The sequence below is a fragment of the Tiliqua scincoides genome, chromosome 9, assembly GCF_035046505.1.
Source record: "Tiliqua scincoides isolate rTilSci1 chromosome 9, rTilSci1.hap2, whole genome shotgun sequence".
Classification (NCBI taxonomy): domain Eukaryota; kingdom Metazoa; phylum Chordata; class Lepidosauria; order Squamata; family Scincidae; genus Tiliqua; species Tiliqua scincoides.
In genome coordinates, this window is record NC_089829.1 from 20,569,961 (window position 1) to 20,588,381 (window position 18,421).

At 47.6% G+C, this 18,421-nt stretch overlaps 1 protein-coding gene across 1 annotated transcript in view; it reads left to right on the forward strand.

The window, feature by feature from the left end:
- The window catches only part of ZNRF1 (zinc and ring finger 1), a 38,300-nt gene extending 20,417 nt beyond the window's left edge, over positions 1-17,883 (forward strand). Inside the window, exons 2-5 of the mRNA XM_066637181.1 lie at positions 7,539-7,634; positions 14,430-14,535; positions 14,864-14,951; positions 16,757-17,883. Coding sequence (XP_066493278.1) covers positions 7,539-7,634; positions 14,430-14,535; positions 14,864-14,921 — 260 coding nt within the window. The 3' untranslated portion in view covers positions 14,922-14,951; positions 16,757-17,883. The remainder of the gene's footprint in view (positions 1-7,538; positions 7,635-14,429; positions 14,536-14,863; positions 14,952-16,756) is intronic.
- Positions 17,884-18,421: the final 538 nt, after the last annotated feature.

The window sequence follows — 18,421 nt, forward strand, 5'->3', positions numbered from 1 at the left end:
CTCTGATTTTCAGACATCCTAAGGAGAGCTTTTCAGGTGGGAGCAGAGGTGCTTGGTCCAGGACTAAACAGAGTTCTGATCATGCCCTATTTGGATACATTTTATTTAGAGGGCCTCTTGCGTAGTGTCTTGTCCCATGGCTCAATTTATGGACATCCCCACCTACCACCTGCATTGCAGACCCTCTTGATAGCCTAAAGTCCTTATTCAGGGTAACCATATTATGGATCTCTAAGAGGGCAACTTATTGTTTATTAGTATGGAAATATTCTAACCTAATGTTCCCAGATGGGATTACTTGTTGCCTTTGGACGCATGACATGCTGTACCTCCCAGCAGAGGTGGTACCTGGGTGGGGCACAGGGTGAAAGCCCATGCTTATAAGATGACTCACCTGGCCAGGTTGACCCCTGAATCATTAGTATTGATGACTACAATGTGCTATAGAGGTCAGGTGCCTGGCTTGGCTGCTATCTGTGCCAGCACTGCCTCCAAATACTGACAGTTCTAGAAGATGAAAATATTCAAGTTGCCACAGTACTCATTGTGTAAAGTGAAGGAGGCAGGGAACTGTGGTGTTTGTCCGTTTGGTTTGTGCAAATGTGTGCATTTCTCACCGGGGCAACTGTTCAGGGTGCCAGACAATGGAGCCTGCCACCTGCCTGGTGTTGATTGATGCCTTGACCTGAACGCCTACAGTGCTCTTTCTGTTCCCATTCCTGTGGTTCTGCAGTGGGAGCAAGTCCTTGAATGAGGAGCCCTCTGAGCTGTTTTGTTCCTGACCTGGTGACTTGGCAGACCTGTGAGCATTTCACTTGTGCAGCAGTGTGTGTCCAAGTGGCAAGCTATAGGCCCCATCACATGGCTGCTCTATGCTTGGGGTCTTGAAGCTGTAAAACTCGATAGCCTGCTGTGGGTGCTAAGTGGCAAGGTGGAATGCTGGAGGACGTCATTGGTTTGGGTGCGCACTTGGGACAGAAATTTGTTGTCCCTGTTTTACTGTGTATAGGAGAGTGCGAGTCCCTTGAGGCAGCTCAGTCTTACTTTCTCTAGGGAAGCTGCTGTTCTCAGGCTACTGGTCCCTTTAGTGCAGTGTTTGTTGGCACTGATGGACAGCAGCTCTCTGGAGCAGCATTTCCCAGGCTGCTTCTAGAATCTGTAGGGCTCCATAAGCTCATCATAAGTAGCAGACATTTGCCCCTGCCTGATCATCTCCTTCCCACCTCCACTGTTTGCGGCTCTCCTTCCTCATTCCCCTCCTGTTCCAGCCCTTTGCCAGATTTTGGCATTTGCTACTCTGACACGCACTGGCACTCTGGGGCCCACCAAGACTCCTAAAAAAGAGTGTAAAGAGCTCCAAAGAATGAAAAGTGTGAGAGCCGTTGCTCTGGTGTCAGGCTGTACTGGCCTGTCTGTAACCTGCAACCACCTGGTGCAGGTTCCATCAGTGTGTGATTGTGGGGCATTGGATTTGGAGTGTCTTTCACCCCAAGGTTGCCTCCACTGCTGCTTTCCAAACTGTTGCTGACGTGAGCTGCAGTGATTTGCTTTCCACTCACTTGAGCGAGAAGCGAATCATTCCCCTCCTTACAGTGCTCCTTGTGCAATGCCATGAAACCCAGATGTGCAGGACTTCTGGTTTCATGCTCTATCCCTGTAAATGAAACTGGAAGTCCTGCACGCATGTTCTCTCATGGCAGTGCACAAGGAGCATGGTAAAGGTTTGGACTTTTTTTTTTATAGCAGTGGCAGACCTAAGGTAGCATCAGGTGGTGTTTCAGGTTGCACCACTCCTGGTTTCAGGTAAGGCTTTTTCTGAGCTCTAGCTGGAAATGCCACCAAAGATTGCATCTGGGACTTTCTACCACTGACCCAGGTCCCCCTCCATGCTGGCCCCTTTCATGAGGCCTTCCAGTATTAAACTGGGAAAATGGGTGTGTGCTCCTTTTTTAAAATAGTGTTCACTGAAGTGGCATTCTGTCTATAAATCATTGTCTTCCTGTTTGAATTATGACCGTGCTACCCATGTACAAGGCTCTCTAGACAGAGTATAAAGGCAAGGTGCTAACTCATAATCCCCCTCGCCAACTAGGTGCTTGGCAACTCCCTGCCCTCATCTTACAGTAGTGGTGGTCTAGAGTTTTGTTTCCCCTTCTTCCATTGCTCCTTGCACAGCCCTCCAGTTGCATTTGTCTGCAGCATTTAGAGGAGGTGCACTATGAAAGCAGTCTTCCTCCTCTGGTAGAAAGACTCAAGAGACCCATCATGTCAGTAAAACGGTTATGTGCTTGTCACCAAATAATTTCATTCCTCTCATTTTTTGTTTTGCTCCGTCCTTGCAGTGAACTCTCACATATTCAGCCTCCACACTCCATCAGGAAGCAACTGCCTTGCCCACTTACCATACTTATTGGGTCAGGTATTGTCTCTTTGAACGTCCTTCAGATGAATCGATGAAGCGGGGTAAAAATTTAGTAAATAAATAAAATATTGCTTCCCTTGTGCAGCTGTGTCCTTCGAGTAACTGAGCTAGTCCACCTGGCGCATCTACTCCTGAACCTTAAGTGCAAGGACTGGACTCCTTGGAGTTAGGTGTGTTATGTTCAAGTGAGTGTGGCACCTGGGAAATGTATAGGGGAGTGGAGATGCCCAAGTCTTTTGTATGCAATTAGTAAAGGGGGTGTGGTGTTAAAAACACAAAACATTGCATTTTGGTGCATTAAGGTATTTTCTATAAATTAAAATGGATTACTTTTTCAGTGAGAAATACTGTGTCTGCATCTGCTGACACTATATCACCTTCCTAGTATACTTTTAAAGCACTTAAAATTAATAAAAATGAGAACTTGGAATAAAAACCCACAACATCTGCCTTTTTCATCATGAAATTTGCAAAAGAATAAAACCATTTTCAAACACCCCTAGCAATCATATGCTTTCTGGGGAGCTGTGAAGATTATGACAGTGTCCAGGGCTAGAGTGCTCTGTTTCCAGAAAAGAATGCTGTACCAGCTCTGATTGAATTAGACTTTCTTTCTTTCCTGATCTGTTTACCACTTGATGTGCAGTGATGTTTGTTTGCTCATTGCTCAGTGAAGTTGGGGAAGGGCCATGATTTTTGCACAGGCTGTTTTCTTGTTTGACAGTTATTAGGGAGGGGTGATTATGCTTGGTTATGAAACTGAGAGAGCAGCTTGCTAGCAAATGACACAAGCAAGTCATGTCTGTGGGGTCTTGTGGTTGAGAGTACCCCCTGCAAAGGTCTTGGAACTCCTAACTCAAGCATGGGAATATACTGATACAGCTTCTTACTGAGGCTGTTGAAATAACTGTGTGACTCTTTCAGTATGTCTAACAAATCTAACCACCAAACTTTGTGGCTTTAAGAACTAAGCTGCTATTCTGTGAACCAAATAAGTAGATTTAAAATCAGGGGTGTAGTGGAGCTAAAGTGGGACTCTACTACTTTAGTCCTCCTGGCTGTTCCTACCATTTCAAAGGAAGTAGGGAGAAAAATGGAGATTGGTGGACTAGAGCAGCTCCCCTTCCTCCTCCCACCACTGTTGCCTTTTGAAATTGAGGGAGAGAGCAGGATGGAAGAGGCTTCATCAGTGCAACAAAGAGTTGTGGGGCTTTGGCAGAGAAAATTGGTGGGTGGGGGAGAAAGAAGTAGTAGTGCATTAAGGGCAGACTGTAGGATGGGGAGGAAAAGAGCAGGGGTGGAAGGGAATATGTGGGAGGGATAGAAAATAGGAAGAGAAAGGAGGAAAGTGTGTGCAAACAACAAGAAAAATAAACATTGAGCATGAGAGAAGCACTATACACTTTGCATGGAAGCAACTGTCTACTGTCTGAATTCTATGGAACGTACATCAGAGTAGACACACAGCAAGAGAGGAAACACAAAAAACTTCAGATCTTACCTAATACACATACTCGTGGTCTACTCTACAGCAATAAATTTGCTATTTTTAAGTGTACAGCTGCTCTGGGTTGGCAGCCTAGCAGGTGTATTTTTGGACTCTAGAGGGCACCCATTCTGAGTGGAACCTCTGACGCTTGTTGTCTTCTCCTTTGACCAGTTCCATGTTTTGGCATGTGAAGGGATGCCATAGGAGTCTCTCAGGCATGATCTGACTTCCAAGGACACATGCACAGGATGGAGCGGCATATAAAAAACAGTTCAGCAGTTAAATACTATAAAACACCTAGTGACTCATAATAAAAAAATGGGATTCCACCAAACTGGATCCTGGAATACTGATAGCATGATAAAAAGAAGGATGGGGAGCACTGAAAACTTTCCTTTGGGAAAAGGGACAGCAATTCCCAAACTTCTCAACTTGTGGCTCCTTTGATCTACTGGACCATTTGCTACGGCTCCCCATATAATCCCTTATATTGTATAGGGTGGCGGGTTTTTCACAAGAAAACTGCAGCTTCCCTGCCTGGTTTTCACTGCTCCCTGGGGAGCCATGGATCACAATTTGGGAACCACTGTCCCAAGCATCCACATTATGCTGTAAAAATGCAATCCTCCTACATGTAGCTGGTTAAGCTTTGAATTGCCCTCATATTTTTGTGTGTTTTGCAGTTAGTTTATTTGTACAGCCTAATATTTATAGATAAAAGTGCCCTACCTTCTCAAATCACTCCAAGTCGTAAAAAAGTTTTTATTTTCTTGGATTCTCGATAGTTGAGGGGGGACTTGACTCTGAGGGCACGACTTTTAGGGACATGAGGAAGAACTCTTGTATGTCAGCATCTACCATGTCACAACAGCTATGAGCTCCATGATCAGGGCCGGCCCATTCATGAGGCCAACTGAAGCAATCAGTCACCTCGGGCAACTGATTGATGGGGAGCACCCATCTCTGCCCACCTACTTGCCTCTGCTCCTTGGATTGGAAAAGGAAGAGGAACAGAGAAGAGGAGATGTGGAGGGGAGGGCTGAGCCAGAACATTAGAGAATGGATGGAGCAGAGGCTGGTACATCATTGGGGCCAACACCCAAGTGGGGCTGCATTTGGCATACCACTTCAGGCGTTGGGATATCTTGGGCCAGACCTGTTCATGATGGGGAAAAAAGTTAGGTGCACGTCACATACTGGTGAATGTAATGAGACCATAGCATTAATACAATATCCATTAAGCAGGATACTGTTGAAGTCGAATTATTCAAGCCATGTAATGCCATGTTTTCCAATCAGGGTTTTGGAACCACCTGTCCCCTAAGGTTTTGCAAAATTTTACGAGCTCTCACTTGGGACCTGTCCTTCCCCACTCCTTGCCACATACCAGTTACCCTCCCTCCCACCATGTGGCCCAGCATATTCTCACGTTACATCCACATCCTTCAGTGTGCACTGTTCATAACCAGTCTAGATTGATGAGATTTGTCAAAGCTGCCTGGATGTATCGTGTAGTGCCAGTTCTTGCTGCTTTTTTCCACTTGGAATGTGTGGGCGTGAAGGTAATTGGAGTTGCAGGGATTTCGTAACCAAAACACCATTGATCTGATGCCTGACGTGGTGTGATTCCTTTCTGGCCTTTTCTAGTTGTGTCCCATGCTGGATGACCCCAGATGCCATGGGGGAACCACTCAGAAGGAATACATTTTCTTTTTCTTTAGCACAGATGAATTGGGCATCAAATCACTGTAATTATTTAAAATATTTTTTTACCTCTGCCACTGTGAACACCATTGGGATGGGGAACAGCATGCTAAAAGCAATAATCCAGTAGAAATGTTAACAAAAATAAAAAATACCGTAATGCCAATCAAAGGATACAGCAACTTGGTGCTTGAGGAATGACGTAACACAACCTCCTAACACTGATATGCATTGGAAGTCAGAGCTCAAATGTGGCACATAATGATCTTTATGACCCAGAGGATCTTGGGAATTGTAGTTGGTTCAAAATTCCACACTTTTCTTGCTGAACTACAGATCCTGGGTTTCCTGGGCAGAGGGAGTGCCTGTTGGACCAATCCCAATCTGTCGACATACCCTTATCCTGCACTTCCGTGACTTTCCTTACTCAAGCTTTGCAATTTGTGTTTCTGTTTATGTCCTAGTTTAACATGGTCATGAACAAATGCACAACTCCTTAAAGTCCAGTTGTTTTAAGTGTGCATAATTTTTGGTTTTACTCTCTGCACAAGAGAGTTCTGACCTCTCAGCCGAACGGCTGTTGGCATCATGGGCAATTTAGCTGTGTGGCTTCCGCACCCCTCTAATATTTTGCCTCTGAACTTTTGGCTCTTTCCCATGCGTAAAGGCACTGCCTCTTGTCCTTGCTGCATTTCACTGTCACATTTTGTCAGATCAGCTCTCTGGCTCACAGAAGGAACATTTGTATGTTCTAGCCTAGCCTTGAGTAGGGAAGGAGCTAGGCAATCCTGATCAGGGCTGAGGGTATTTTCTCTGCACTATAACAAACTATGTATCCAACCTATTCAAGCTTTGCCAAGAGAAGCTGGAATGGGCAGCTTTTATCATTTAGAAAATTTCTGCAATTTTTTTTGCAGAACTCAGCAGTTTCTTGTGAGTGTGCGCAGGCTTTGGAGGTCATGTGAACTATACAGAGGGCAGTGAGGTTTCAACCTGCCCTAAGAACATAAGAACAGCCCCACTGGATCAGACATAGACCCACATAGACCCATCTAGTCCAGCTTCCTTATCTCACAGTAGCCCACCAAATGCCCCAGGGAGCACAAGACAACAAGAGACCTGCATCCTTGTGCCCTCCCAATCCTCATGCCATCAGTGTTGTTCAGCCCCCGCCCCGCCCCCCCCGAGTTCTCAGTGGATATTGCAACCCCCACATGTCTTTTATTATTTTTTATTTTATTTATTTATTTATTAACAACAGTATTTATAAACCACTTTTCAATAAAACGTTCCCAATGCGTTTTACAGAAAAAAATCAAATAAGTAATGGCTCCCTGTCCCAAAAGGGCTCATAATCTAAAAAGATGCAACACCAGCAGACAACCACTAGAAAAGACACTGCTGAGGTGAGGTGGACCAGTTGCTCTCCCTCTGCTAAATAAAAGAGGAGCACCCACTTGAAAAAGTGCCTCTTACCAGTTAGCAGGGGTCTTTAGGCATGTAGCTTTGCAGTCTTGAGGACTAGAAATTTGAAAGAGGGCCAAGATTCTCAGGTGGTTAAATTCTGCACTTAGCACCACACACTGGACTCATTTTGCAGTCATGTTGAATCTCTGCATGTACAACTTGTCATATGATGTCTTGACAGAAGGTACAATATGGATGGTGATGAGGTAGGGAAGTGGAAGGATATTTCAGAAACTCATTGTCAGGATTTCTATTTGATTCCATTTTGTAAGGTAGTAGTTTGTTTAATTATTGTGATGCTTTTATCACATGTATTCAGTATTAGTACATCCGGTTCAGTCTCTCTGGCATCTCCAGTTTTCTGATGTGGGGAAGATCTCTACCACTGCGTATTGGGATTTGTTTCTCCTCCAAGTATTAATTGACTCAGTGCCCTTCACCTTTGCTCACTTCTAGGTTTCAAGTGCCCCATTTGCTCCAAATCCGTGGCTTCCGATGAAATGGAAATGCACTTTATCATGTGTCTGAGCAAACCCCGCCTCTCCTACAATGGTAAGTGAGACTTTCCCCAGAAAGGTCATTTCCTGAGTTCCAAAGTGCCATTTGTCTGAACCCTCACTGGGGCGAGTGGGACATCAGGGGGATGGTGGGGATGTTAACTGCTTGGAGATGAACCCAGGAGACTTTGAATCCTGTTTGGAACCAGCACAGCTCTGCAGCCAGTTCAGCTTCCTTGGGGCTTTGTATGCATCAGCTGCCCTGGAGGGTGTTTTTGGACAGCGCCTGGCTTTTCCAGATTGTGCACATGTTGATCCTACCTGCAGCACAGAGCTTCCACTGCACTGTTCCCAAAAGAAAACTGAAATTCTGTCCCACGATTAGCAGGATGCTATCATCTGAAGAAATCATTCCTGCTAAGCCAAGCTGGCGTAATATGATGCGTGGCATACACAGAGGCAGAGCTTCTAGGACTTTGCTAGTCTGCCTATGTTTCTAAACTGTAGCCTTAAGGACTAGAAACCTGTGTTCCATTTTGCAACAGGATAAGAACATAAGAACAGCCCCACTGGATCAGGCCATAGGCCCATCTAGTCCAGCTTCCTGTATCTCACAGCAGCCCACCAAATGCCCCAGGGAGCACACCAGATAACAAGAGACCTCGTCCTGGTGCTCTCCCCTACATCTGGCATTCTGACTTAACCCATTCCTAAAATCAGGAGGTTGCGCATACACATCATGGCTTGTACCCCATAATGGATTTTTCCTCCAGAAACTCGTCCAATCCCCTTTTAAAGGCGTCTAGGCTAGACGCCAGCACCACATCCTGTGGCAAGGAGTTCCACAGACTGACCACGCGCTGAGTAAAGAAATATTTTCTTTTGTCTGTCCTAACCCGCCCAACACTCAATTTTAGTGGATGTCCCCTGGTTCTGGTATTATGTGAGAGTGTAAAGAGCATCTCCCTATCCACTCTGTCCTTCCCCTGCATAATTTTGTATGTCTCAATCATGTCCCCCCTCAAGCTTCTCTTTTCTAGGCTGAAGAGGCCCAAACGCCGTAGCCTTTCCTCATAAGGAAGGTGCCCCAGCCCCGTAATCAGCTTAGTCGCTCTCTTTTGCACCTTTTCCATTTCCACTATGTCTTTTTTGAGATGCGGCGACCAGAACTGGACACAATACTCCAGGTGTGGCCTTACCATCGATTTGTACAACGGCATTATAATATTAGCCGTTTTGTTCTCAATACCCTTCCTAATGATCCCAAGCATAGAATTGGCCTTCTTCACTGCCGCCGCACATTGGGTCGACACTTTCATCGACCTGTCCACCACCACCCCAAGATCTCTCTCCTGATCTGTCACAGACAGCTCAGAACCCATCAGCCTATATCTAAAGTTTTGATTTTTTGCCCCAATGTGCATGACTTTACACTTACTGACATTAAAGCGCATCTGCCATTTTGCTGCCCATTCTGCCAGTCTGGAGAGATCCTTCTGGAGCTCCTCACAATCACTTCTGGTCTTTACCACTCGGAAAAGTTTGGTGTCATCTGCAAACTTAGCCACTTCACTGCTCAACCCTGTCTCCAGGTCATTTATGAAGAGGTTGAAAAGCACCGGTCCCAGGACAGATCCTTGGGGCACACCGCTTTTCACCTCTCTCCATTGTGAAAATTGCCCATTGACACCCACTCTCTGCTTCCTGGCCTCCAACCAGTTCTCAATCCACGAGAGGACCTGTCCTCTAATTCCCTGACTGTGGAGTTTTTTCAGTAGCCTTTGGTGAGGGACCGTGTCAAATGCCTTCTGAAAGTCCAGATATATAATGTCCACGGGTTCTCCCGCATCCACATGCCTGTTGACCTTTTCAAAGAATTCTATAAGGTTTGTGAGGCAAGACTTACCCTTACAGAAGCCATGCTGACTCTCCCTCAGCAAGGCCTGTTCGTCTATGTGTTTTGAGATCCTATCTTTGATGAGGCATTCCACCATCTTACCCGGTATGGATGTTAGGCTGACCGGCCTATAGTTTCCCGGGTCCCCCCTCTTTCCCTTTTTAAAAATAGGCGTGACATTTGCTATCCTCCAATCTTCTGGTACCGTGGCTGTTTTGAGGGACAAGTTGCATACCTTAGTCAAGAGATCTGCAACTTCATTCTTCAATTCCTTAATAACCCTTGGGTGTATGCCATCAGGGCCCGGTGACTTATTGATCTTTAATTTATCAATGAGGTCTGAAACATCTTCTCTTTTAACCTCTATCTGACTTAACTCCTCGGTCAGGAGGGGCCGTTCGGGCAGCGGTATCTGCCCAAGGTCTTCTGCCGTGAAGACAGATGCAAAGAACTCATTTAATTTCTCTGCCATCTCTAAGTCTCCTTTTATCTCCCCTTTCCCTCCCTCACCATCCAGAGGGCCAACCGCTTCTCTGGCGGGTTTCCTGCTTCTAACATATTTGAAGAAGCTTTTATTATTCCCCTTAATGTTGCTGGCCATGCGTTCCTCATAGTCTCGCTTGGCCTCCCCTATCACCTTCTTACATTTCTTTTGCCACAGTTTATGTTCCTTTTTATTCTCTTCATTAGGGCAAGACTTCCATTTACGGAAGGAAGCTTCCTTGCCCTTCACAGCCTCTCTAACTTGGCTGGTTAGCCATGCGGGCACTCTCCTGGATTTAGTGGAACCCTTCTTTCTTTGCGGTATACACCTCTGCTGGGCCTCTATTACTGTTGTTTTAAGCAGCCTCCATGCACTCTGGAGAGACTGGACTCTTTTTACCCTCCCTTTCAACCTCCTTCTAACCAGCCTCCTCATTTGAGGGAAGTCCGCCCGTCGGAAGTCAAGGGTTTTTGTTAGAGATTTGCCTGGTATTCTTCCCCCAACGTGCACGTCAAAACGGATCGCAGCATGATCACTGTTCCCCAATGGCTCAGTAACGTTTACATCTCTAACCAGGTCCTGCGTACCGCACAAAATTAAATCCAGAGTCACCTGTCCTCTGGTGGGCTCCGTGACTAGCTGATCTAAGCCACAGTCATTTAGCACGTCAAGAAATCCGGTTTCCTTATCGTGACCAGAACACAAATTGACCCAGTCAATATGAGGATAATTGAAGTCCCCCATGATTACAACCCTGTCCTTCCTTGTCACCTCCCTGATCTGTTTCCTCATTTCAAGGTCCCCATCAGATTTCTGGTCTGGAGGACGATAGCATGCCCCCAGTATTACATCGCTGCACAAGCCTGGTAATTTAACCCACAGAGATTCTACGGTGGAGTCGGACCCACCTTCAATCTCTACTTTGCTGGATTCTATCCCTTCCTTAACATAAAGGGCCACCCCACCTCCAACACGCCCCTGCCTGACCCTCCTGTAGAGTTTATAGCCCGGGATTGCGGTATCCCACTGATTCTCCGCATTCCACCAGGTTTCCGTTATGCCCACTATGTCAATATTTTCCCTTGTCACCAGACATTCCAGTTCTCCCACCTTTGCTCGTAGACTTCGGGCATTTGCATAAAAGCATTTATACACGGAATGCCCCAGGATGGGCTGCTTATTCACTCCTTTGTCCCCGCATCCTCTCATTGTGCCAAACCGTCTATCACATCCCATCACCCTACCTTTCCCAATTTCTTCTCCTACCCTGCCTTTGTCTTGTTGTTCTCTAACCTCCCCATCCTCATCCCATAGGGATGAGGAGTCCCGAACCGGATGCCCCTCGGCTCCTGTCGGCCTTCCCCCAGGGATCAGTTTAAAAGCTGCTCTGCCACCTTTTTAATGTTATGCGCCAGCAGTCTGGTTCCATTCTGGTTCAAATGGAGCCCGTCCCTCTTGTACAGGCCCCGCTTGTCCCAAAAAGTTCCCCAGTGCCTAACGAATCTAAACCCCTCCTCCCTACACCACCGTCTCATCCACGCATTGAGACCCCTGATCTCCGCCTGCCTAGCTGGCCCTGCGCGTGGAACAGGTAGCACTTCAGAGAACGCTACCTTTGAGGTCCTGGCTTTCAGCTTCCTGCCTAAAAGCCTAAATTTGGCCTCCAGGACCTCCCAGCTACACTTGCCCACGTCGTTGGTGCCGACATGCACCACAGCTGCTACCTCTCCCCCAGCACTGTCTACTAGCCTGTCTAGACGAGAAGTGGATGCTGAGTTTTGCACTGTGTTCCAAATTCTGTTCTTGGATGGCGTGATTAGGAAGTTATGAGTGGAATGTTCCCTGTCCTCCTGCGCCATGGGAGCCAGGTTTCTCTGTTAGGAAGGAGTAACCCATTTCCCTTGTGGTCCAGAGTGGATGTGTTGCATAGTCCAGAAGCCATTCTGCACCCCAAGCCAGTGTCACCCTGCCTGGCTTGAGATGCTTTGCTGCTTGCTTCCCATGTAAATGCTATTGCCAAGTCTGTCCAGTGCTGCAGCCCTGCTATGGAGCTAGGGGAGGGCTTCGTGTTCCCCTGGGAGCAAGTGCCCCTGCCCCATCAGTGACATGCCCGGCAGATTGATTGGCACCTGCTACAGCTGTCAGTGCCAGGCTGTGTGAGTCCCCCAGTGTCCGTGATGTTTCCTGGGATCCGCCCAGGCTGTGCTGGCAGAGACAGCGCCAGGCAGCTCTTGAGGCTGTGAGCTGGAAATCGGGTCAGGAGGAGGAGCTGGTCGTTCTGCATCACAGCCGGGCCTTCCCCAGCCTGCCTGGCAGCAGCCTGTGATAGGAAGGGCAGTTCCTCCCCCAGAAATTCCTCTGCCTGCGAAACTGAGCAGAGTCAGAGAAAAAGTGCCTTGTGCAGAGGATGGAGTCCACTGCCTCCCTTTCCGCTATGAGGGTCCCCTTTTTTCTTCTCCTCCACCCCCCTGTCCCCAGTGGAGCTCTTGGCACACACTCAGCATGATTGTACATGGTTTTCAGAATTGCATGGGGGTGGGGGCAATTTGTGAAAGCACCCTGCAGTGCTTAGCAACTCTTCTCTCTCCCTCCCCCCCCTTGTTGTCACCTCCACTGTCTATTTTTGGAGCTGTGAAGCAGTGAAGGAGGGTTTTCATAGACTTGCCTTCAGGCAAGAGGCAGTGGGATGCAGGTTTTCTGAGCCAATTCTCCCCCCTCTCTGTAATTGATTGACCTACAGCCTACTTGGCTAGAGGGGTTCTGGAGGAGTTGGATATCACATTTTTCGATCTGGCTGTCAGCTGACAAAAGATCTTTGAGTAAATTCATGAGCTTGTTAACTAGCTGAAGAATTGACTGATGAGATCTACACATGCATAATCCTTGCAATGACACAGAAGGCATTTGGGCACCCTGACTGCTTGTGGTAGTTTCTTCCTAGCATTCAGAATGTGCATTTAGAAAGAATTAAAAGGTGCTGTTTTAATGTTTGGGAGAACTTTCTGTGTGCCAATTGTATTTGGACTTTGATACACAAACCAATGTTAAATTGGAAAACGTTGCAAGAAAACTCCACAGTTACAATGGCCACATGCAGGTGTTGTGTTCACCAAGCCTTCAGACCATGGTTTGGAGGATCAGGAATGAGCCATGTATGTACCTACTCTTATTTCCTTGCCCATCCCCCTACATCTGGCTTAGCTGGAACACTTCCTAGTTCATCAAACCACAGTTTGCCAGAATGTTTGGATCGGCAACTGTGGTTTGAGCCAGGATCAAGCTGGTCTTCTTGTTCCCTGTGCAAGCCACAGTGTTTGCTGGTTCAAATGTTGCTGCTAACTGGCTTGACACACTCAAAGTGGTCATGGGCATGTGAAGGGGAGGCAAGGGCATGTGTTCATGGTTTCTTCTGATCCTCCAAGCCATAGTTGGGAGGATCAGAGTAGGTGGCCTCTGAATGCAGCCAGTGGTTCACCTCAGTGCCAAACTGCAGTTTGTACTAGTCAAAGATTGGATTCTAAAAAGAGCATCAGGCACCCTCAAAAGCTGCTTATCTATTCAGCTGTTCACTGTCTTCATGCACTGGCCTCTGGAGGTGGAGCAGCAGTCATTGCTATAGTCTAGTTCTGACATGACGATCCATGGTTTGTACCCCCTCTTCCAACCTCATGGTGTACCAAATCCCCACTTCCATTACCTGGGGTGGGGGCACACCAGTGGCCACTCCCACTCCTGCTTTCTGGATTCAAAGAGGAAGTGTGGGTGAGTGTCTCTGCTCTAAGCCACTGCTCCCCTCCCCACACTTCTGCTCCATTTCCTTCTTCCTTTTTGAAATCGGGAGCAGCAGCAATGGATGCCCCCTTGCCAGTCCACCACCTGAGAGTGCCTCATGGATGGGTCAGCCTTCCTTCAATGCAGGTTTTGTGCCAGTGGGCTTTGGAGAGATATCTGCCAGGAAGGACTTCTGTAAAATAGAGATGGAAATATTTTCAGCAGATGTTGCAGGAACAAATAACAGCCTGGTCAGCTTCTGCATTCATGACTGAGCTTTATAAGGAAGTCCACAAATGTCTCAGGCTTGCCTGTCTGCACATGCCTTAGCCATTTTCTAACGAGTGAGAGTTTGAAAAAGAGAGAGAGAGAACCAGATCTTGTAAAGTCTTCCTGCCTGGTTCATTGCAGGGGGGAGTTTTGCTCGGTGCAAGCAAGCGAGCGGCCATTACAACCAAGATAGCCACAGTTCTGCTTTGGGACTCACTTTAAATTCTGGCAGGTGGGCTGGGATGTTCTCCAAAAGGTCAAAGCTTGGGGGGCTGGTAGCGCTTGACCTTGGGCAACTCCAGAAGGCTTGTCTTATCTCTGTGGTGGACCTTGAGCTGAGAGCAGGCTGTTGCCAAGCTGGTGCAGGGGCTCCCTCCCGTTTCTGCCTGCTTCTCATTGCCTGTCTTGTGTCTTTCTCCACCCTGCAGATGATGTGCTAACAAAGGATGCAGGCGAGTGTGTTATCTGCCTGGAGGAACTCCTGCAGGGCGACAGGATAGCCCGCCTTCCCTGCCTTTGCATTTATCACAAGAGGTAAGGTGCAAAGAAAGCCTTGCTCAGCACTCTTGCTGGGGAGATCCTGATGTGGTGCAGGATTAAACTGTCATGCATGAGGTTTCCTGCAGGACCACACCTGGTGCTCACTTATTCCCTCCCCTCCAAAGGGGCATGGTGGGAAAGCATGATAGTGGTGGTGTTCTCTTTCACTCAGCCTTCCTTCTTGGCTTGAGGCAGATGCTCATCCTTGGGTGGGGGTGCGTGAGGTTCCCTTCCGAAGGGCTCTGTGAAGGATGCTCTGTGCCAGCCATTGTGATGCATAGTGATGGACCCTTCTGATAACCACCAATCTGTCCTTTGCCAGCTGTATAGATTCCTGGTTTGAAGTGAACAGATCCTGCCCAGAACACCCTTCGGATTGACCCTGGCAATGCTTCCTGACCTCTCCTAAGGTGAGCAGTCTCCCTTTGCTGGGGGAACTCTTTAGAACATCCTTCACTCTCACATATTATAGTTTAGCCAAGGAAGCCTGAAAAAAAACAAACTGCAAGTAGAATAAAAAGCAGAAGGTCTATGATGCTAGGCTGCTAGCACAATAAAATGACAAGATTTTGTCTTTCAAGTAGCAGTGGAGTTCAGGAGTCAGTTGCCAAACAAGTGGTACCATTAATAAGCCTTAAGTTCTTTTAATTTCCCTCTGCAGATGGTGTCATTGACCTAATCAAAGCAATGAAAAATTGAGATAAGCAAGCCCAAGGGAGTGCGTTCAGAAGGCTTCACAAATCTAGCTTACCTGCTTGAATTGTAGCGTGGAGTCATTTTGAGACTGGTTTGCATTTACCCAAACTTGCTCCTCTATGGAGCCACTTCTCCATTTAGCAACCAAGGCACTTAAGCAAGTCAGAGAGCCTTAAAAGGGAAGTCTGGAGTGTTTCAGTTGCTGGCAAGGGCAGCCCTTCACTGCATTAACAAAGAGCAGGTTTTCTTGTACCTCTAAGCAAGTGACTTTGGTAGAAATGATTTTTAAAAACGGGATCTATTGAGGAGGAAAGCCTTTCAGCTGCATTATGTTGCAACAACAACAACAGCGCTGCACTAAAAATCAAGAGGACTTTATTTTTCTGTTGTGGTCTTTCCATTCAAGAAGCTGCTCTCATTGTTGTCATGTAGAAGCATCTACAATACCATCTACAATATCCAGTCCATGGCAGCTGACTCTTAGGCACTGACCCTTTGATTCTGTGTACCTTTAAATTGCGCAGGGAGGGCTGCCACCAGGTGGTTGTTCTCTGCCCTTTGCTCTTTAGAAAAGCTCATCCTAGGTGTGGTGCAATCTGGAATGCTGCCTGTTGCTGCCTGTTGCGGGTTTACCGCCCCTGCACTACAAAACACCCAAAACCCATTCAGTGCGGGACTTCCAGATTTCACAGCAGCGCATGAGGAGCATAGCAAGGAGCGGAATGACCTGCTTGCCACTCAGGGGAGCTGGAAGCAGTTCACTGCAGCTTGCGTTGGCAGCAGCTTGGAGGAGGCAGTGTCGGACTCTGGGGAAAGGCCCCCTGAATCCGCCGCCCCCTCACATCACTTGCAATCTGCTGCCAATACAACCCATATCAGGTGGCTGCTTGAACAGGGCAGTGGCACCAGTGGGATGAAATCAGAGTTTCGGCTGATATAGGAGATAGTTAAACTGTATCCTGCTGAAAGCTTGTGGGCTACCCCATTTCCCAGCATGAAGTGCTCTTATAAGAATATGGCTGCAATCCTATGTGTACTTATCTGGGAGTCAGGCCAAGAGCCCACCTAGTCCAGTGTCCTGCATCTCACAGTTGCCCACCAGATGCCTCAAGGAGCACGCAAGACAACAAGAGATCTGAATCCTGTTGCCACTTCCTTGCATCTGGCATTCAGGCTACCTCTGAAACCTGGAGGTTGCCTACAGTCATTGTGACCTGTCACTTGTGATGAACTTTTCCTCCATAAATCCTCTGACACCTCCTTCTTTCAGCCTTTGTGAAAGGCAGCTTGACAAGGGAATAAAAGTGAGATGACTTGGTCTTGAGTAATTGTGGCCATGGAAAGCCTGTTCCTGATCAGAGGAATCAGCGGTGGAAGTTTTGCTTGCCGTGCAAGTGTTTTATCAACCAACTTGGGGCGGGGGGGGGGGGGGAAACAGGTCAACTTTACTTCTCTGTCCCTTAGGCCACTTTTTGCCTGTTTGCACGAGATTCTGACATTGCTTTTTTTTTCTTTTTAGGTTACCCCACCATCCATCCTTCTCCCACCCACTCGGCCTTCTCCAAACCAGCCCTGGAACCCACCTGGATGATGGGGGCGGGGCGGGTCATGTTGCTTCTTGACAACAAGAAGCAGGCAAAGCCCCCAAGAGAAGCTGCAGCCTTTGGGGGGCCATGCCTCTGCGTCTGCTCACCTGGGGAGAGCGGAGCGCCACATGCGAGAGCTGGCAGTCCTCTCCCAGCGGCGCCATGATGTTAGGTCCCGACGTGGCCACTAGCCAAGGAGCACGAGAGCGTCACCGCTGTCGGACAAGGACTCAGCCCTGCCACCACGTGCAGCTCACACTTTTTTGCACTGAGAAAGTGAAATTATTTTTCTTCTTTTTTTCTCCTCATCCTGCCCTTGGAAGAGGACACCACCACCCTGGCCTACCCCACCCGCATCCCAAGGAGGAAAGGACATTTTCTGTCGCGTTTTTGAAGGCGTTGTAGGTTTGTCTTTTCAAGTGTTTACAAAACAGCCATTTTCGTGTCAACTGATGTGTGTTCCTGGTGATGTTTACAAGACTGCGTCCTCTCGGCCTGTCTAGTAGGGCCGCTCGGCAACTGAGTCGCCAAATATCTCAAGATGCTTCTCTTCTTTCCTCTGTCCCCACCCCACCTTGCCTGGGGACACCACACCTCATTGCCAAAAGTCTCCTGGTTTTTCCTCCCTCTTAGTAAGTCTTGGTTTTGAACTCCCCACTGCTAGGGGAGGGCCTTGGGGGCATTTTGAAGGGCTGTTGCCATTCTCAAGTGTCCTGCAAAGATGCCTGAACCTTTCTCAGCCCTGTGTAGAAAACAAATGGCCATTTTTTCTTAAAGCAACACAGACACACACCACACACAGACACACACACACAGACACACCCTCCCCTCCCAATCCACATTTGAGCACGAAAATGGAGACCGTCTCGGCCATGAGAAACAAGGCCCTGCTGGTTGACTCTACCCAGTGGGAAAGGTATCTGTATTTATATAGTAAAAAAAACAACTTTAAAAATTTCAAAAACAAACTTCAAAGCTTGGGAAGGAATGCTTCCCCTATTAGTCAAGGTGTTTTGATATGGTATTAAAAATGTTCAATAAAATAGTCACTGTTATTTTATTTCGACTGTCTCTTTGGTTGTCCAAGGGCTTGGGAGATGGAGTGTGGATGGGCATCTGCTTGGCCAAGTGACCCATCTATGAGGCAGACTGAGGCGCTTGCCTCAGGCAACAGGGCGCTGGTGGGCGCTAGCGGCTGCTACTCCTTCCCCTCCCTGGACTGGGAAGAGAGGGAAAGAGTAGAATAAGTGTGGAGGAAAAGAGAGTGGTGGGCAAGATATCAGAGGCCCCTTCTCTGCCCCTTTTTTATTCCAGGAAATGGGAGGAGCAGGGGCTGTCGCATCAGTGCGCAGAGTTTGGCCCACTAACTCGGACACTGATCAGTCCTGAGTAAGCTTGTGTATCTTATTTTTAATCTAGAAATGTTACCATGAGGTAGGGAATCTGAGGGCTGGCCAACGTCAGGGGGTTGCTTGGAGAAGAAATATTCTCAAGGGCTTCAGTTATGAAGTGCTGTGTATAATCATAGAGGTTTGCGTGGCAGCATTTTCTATTGCGGGTTATGAGGGGGGAGAAGGAGGCTTATGACTAAAGTAATT